Below are 3,627 nucleotides of genomic sequence, written 5' to 3' on the forward strand. Positions count from 1 at the left end.
AAAAAAATGAAATGATTTTTCATTATCTCAATTGAAGTAATGAGCCTCCCAATATTATATTGGGAGGCTCATTACTTCAATTAGTCCCCGTGTTCCTCGAATGGATCCCTTAATTGTTGAGAGGGTTGCCCAAAGGCAGTATATAAGGCGTACCCAGTAAAACTTACAAGTAAACCAGATATAGAGATGGCGACTAAAGTTGCTGTTTCCATTATTATATAATTATATAAATAATATATATAAATATAAATATAAATAATATAAATATAAATATAATTTCAAGATCACAATGGATCTATGATAAGATCGTTTATTTACAGCGGAATGATATACAAAGTCAACAGATCTCACTGAATACAAAATAAGATTTATGGCTACACAAACCGTTGAGGGTAGTTCTAGATCTGGTCCAAGACGAACTGTTGTAGGGGATTTTTTGAAACCATTGAATTCGGAATATGGTAAAGTAGCTCCTGGATGGGGAACGACTCCTTTGATGGGTGTCGCAATGGCTTTATTTTCGATATTCTTATCTATTATTTTGGAGATTTATAATTCTTCCGTTTTACTGGATGGAATTTCGCTGAATTAGATTCACAAGAACCACGAAGCCTCGCTTTTCAATACAAAAAGTGAAACTTTTAGTTCTCGGATTTTTTTTAGCCCATTCTATTTTGGTAGTTCGACCGCGAAATTTTTTTTGTTTCTGTATTTCCGGAATATGAGTGTGTGACTTGTTATAATTGATCCTATTGATAGTACAGAAAATGGGTCTGTCCTCTTGATCGAGATAGTTTTATCCCGTCGGATAGCCATTCTAGTATCTGGAGCACGGAATATATGAAATGGATCACGAAGTATTCGAACTATGATTCATACTTAATATTCAAACCTCGCGGCCGGACTCAAAAAAAAAAAAAATTTTCAAAGAAAGAGGTTTTTTATTTATAAATCGAGAAATTTTTTCTTCTTTCAAACTCTCATTTAGTTTATGCTTATTTTGATCAAAGGACAAACCTTTCTTTTCTTTGTATTTTTATTTATTATATCTATTCTATTCATTGAATAAGTGATGATCCAATAATTCTTACTCAAAGAATCTTTGGACTTAGTTTGAAGGTTTTATTGAATCATCGCGGTTCTGGTATGAATCTGAAGTTTCAATTGATTCATAGGGTCTTAACAAGAGAATTCCTATTAAAAATAAAGAAAACAAGAATAAAGCCACATTCCATATAAATAACAAATCAAAGCAAAGAAAAAGAAAAGAAATAAGTAGGTAAATAGAAGATTCAAGAGGCCTGATCAACATAAAGACGAATGCGCCGACTTGATTTTTTGGCATTATAATTACAACTACAAAAAAGAGCTTTCGGATTTTTACTCTTTTGTGTCTTCAGATAAAATTGAATGAAAAGATTAAGAAGTTTCAAACTTTCTATTCCATATCCGTTTCAGCTATTATTTGGGTGTTTTTGTTTGAGCTGTACGAGATGAAATTCTCATATACGGTTCTCAGGGGGGGAGTCCTCTTGGTTTACCTATCTCAATAAAGTCTATGATTGGTTCGAAGAACGCCTCGAGATTCAGGCGATTGCAGATGATATAACTAGTAAATATGTTCCTCCTCATGTTAACATATTTTATTGTCTAGGAGGAATTACGCTTACTTGTTTTTTGGTACAAGTAGCTACAGGATTTGCTATGACTTTTTACTATCGTCCAACCGTTACTGAGGCTTTTACTTCTGTTCAATACATAATGACTGAAGCTAACTTTGGTTGGTTAATCCGATCAGTTCATCGATGGTCGGCAAGTATGATGGTCTTAATGATGATCCTGCACGTATTTCGTGTCTATCTCACTGGTGGTTTTAAAAAACCTCGCGAATTGACTTGGGTTACAGGCGTGGTTCTGGCTGTGTTGACTGCATCTTTTGGTGTAACAGGTTATTCCTTACCTTGGGACCAAATTGGTTATTGGGCAGTCAAAATCGTAACAGGCGTTCCGGAAGCTATTCCGGTAATAGGATCGCCTTTGGTAGAGTTATTGCGTGGAAGTGCTAGTGTGGGACAATCCACTTTGACCCGTTTTTATAGTTTACACACTTTTGTATTACCCCTTCTTACTGCTGTATTTATGTTAATGCATTTCCTAATGATACGTAAGCAAGGCATTTCTGGTCCTTTATAGAGAATATAGACCATAGCTATATTGTAACCAATCATTTATCTTATTACTTGCCAATCATTTATCTTATTACTTGGGGGAGGAACAATAGTATTTCATTGCTACAAATATGGATTGTTGAAAAAAAAAAAAAAATAAGACATGTATTTGGATATTTCCTTTCAACTCCACAATATTCTATTATTTATTTGATATGACATGAATAGTTGAAGGGAATTCCCCGAAGAGAAAATGGATTATGGGAGTGTGTGACTTGAACTATTGATTGGGCCATGCAGAAATATGCCTTTATCTGCTACATTGGAATTCACAACCAAATGTGTCTTTGTTCCAACCACCGTGTAAGCCCCATACAAAGGATAGGCTGGTTCGCTTGAAGAGAATCTTTTCTATGATCAGACCTGACGATGTCGTGTATGAACAGGGCTCCGTAAGATCCAGTAGAATAAGTGATTTGGCATAATGCAAATTAGATTTTATTTATTTATTTTTATTTTTTTTTTACTTTCTTATCTTAATAGTATGAAAATACATTCATTTCTTCTGCATCGACCCGATTTATTATTATTATACTATCGGAGTGAAACAAGGGATCTAAAGAAGAGCAAAGGCTAGACTATATTAGTAACAAGTAAATCCTTTGTATGTAAAAAATCTCGATATATTTTTGGGATAAAGGTGAATCGCAAGGCCTAAGACGACCCAGAAAGCACTTGATCACGATCAACTTTGTACGCCTACTTGGGTATTGAGCATTTACCTGTAAAAATGGCATTCCTTGGAATGTATAGTTGCAACTTCGTAAAATGGAATCAGGTAACTTTTTTCTTACATATGAAATCATTCATATATGTGTGGATAACATATAGATTCATTTTATATGTATCCGTTTGTATCCATTTGATTCGATTGATTTTTGCTTGAGCCGGATGATGAAAAATTATCATGTCCGGTTCCTTCGGGGGATGGATCTAGAAAAATTCACCTATCCTAATAACAAAAAAACCTGACTTGAACGATCCTGTATTAAGAGCTAAATTAGCTAAAGGTATGGGTCATAATTATTATGGGGAACCCGCATGGCCCAATGATCTTTTATATATTTTTCCAGTAGTAATTCTCGGTACTATTGCTTGTAACGTAGGCTTAGCGGTTCTAGAACCTTCAATGATTGGTGAACCCGCGGATCCATTTGCAACTCCTTTGGAAATATTACCTGAATGGTATTTCTTTCCTGTATTTCAAATACTTCGTACAGTACCTAACAAGTTATTGGGTGTTCTTTTAATGGTTTCAGTACCTGCGGGATTATTAACAGTACCTTTTTTGGAAAATGTTAATAAATTCCAAAATCCATTTCGTCGTCCAGTAGCGACAACCGTTTTTTTGATTGGTACTGCGGTGGCCCTTTGGTTGGGTATTGGAGCAACATTACCG

General features: G+C 34.8%; 1 protein-coding gene across 1 annotated transcript; it reads left to right on the forward strand.

The window, feature by feature from the left end:
* The first annotated feature begins 325 nt into the window (after positions 1–325).
* Positions 326–3,182, forward strand: LOC149509026 (cytochrome b6). The gene is made up of 2 exons (XM_089757785.1): positions 326–727; positions 1,552–3,182. Exons 1-2 carry the CDS (start codon positions 722–724, stop codon positions 2,191–2,193), a joined length of 648 nt encoding a protein of 215 aa, XP_089613911.1. The 5' UTR covers positions 326–721; the 3' UTR covers positions 2,194–3,182.
* The last annotated feature ends 445 nt before the right edge of the window (positions 3,183–3,627 follow it).

The sequence above is a fragment of the Durio zibethinus genome, unplaced genomic scaffold (assembly GCF_047325235.1).
Source record: "Durio zibethinus cultivar Kanyao isolate XHJ-2024 unplaced genomic scaffold, ASM4732523v1 HiC_scaffold_263, whole genome shotgun sequence".
In the NCBI taxonomy this organism is placed as follows: Eukaryota; Viridiplantae; Streptophyta; class Magnoliopsida; order Malvales; family Malvaceae; genus Durio; species Durio zibethinus.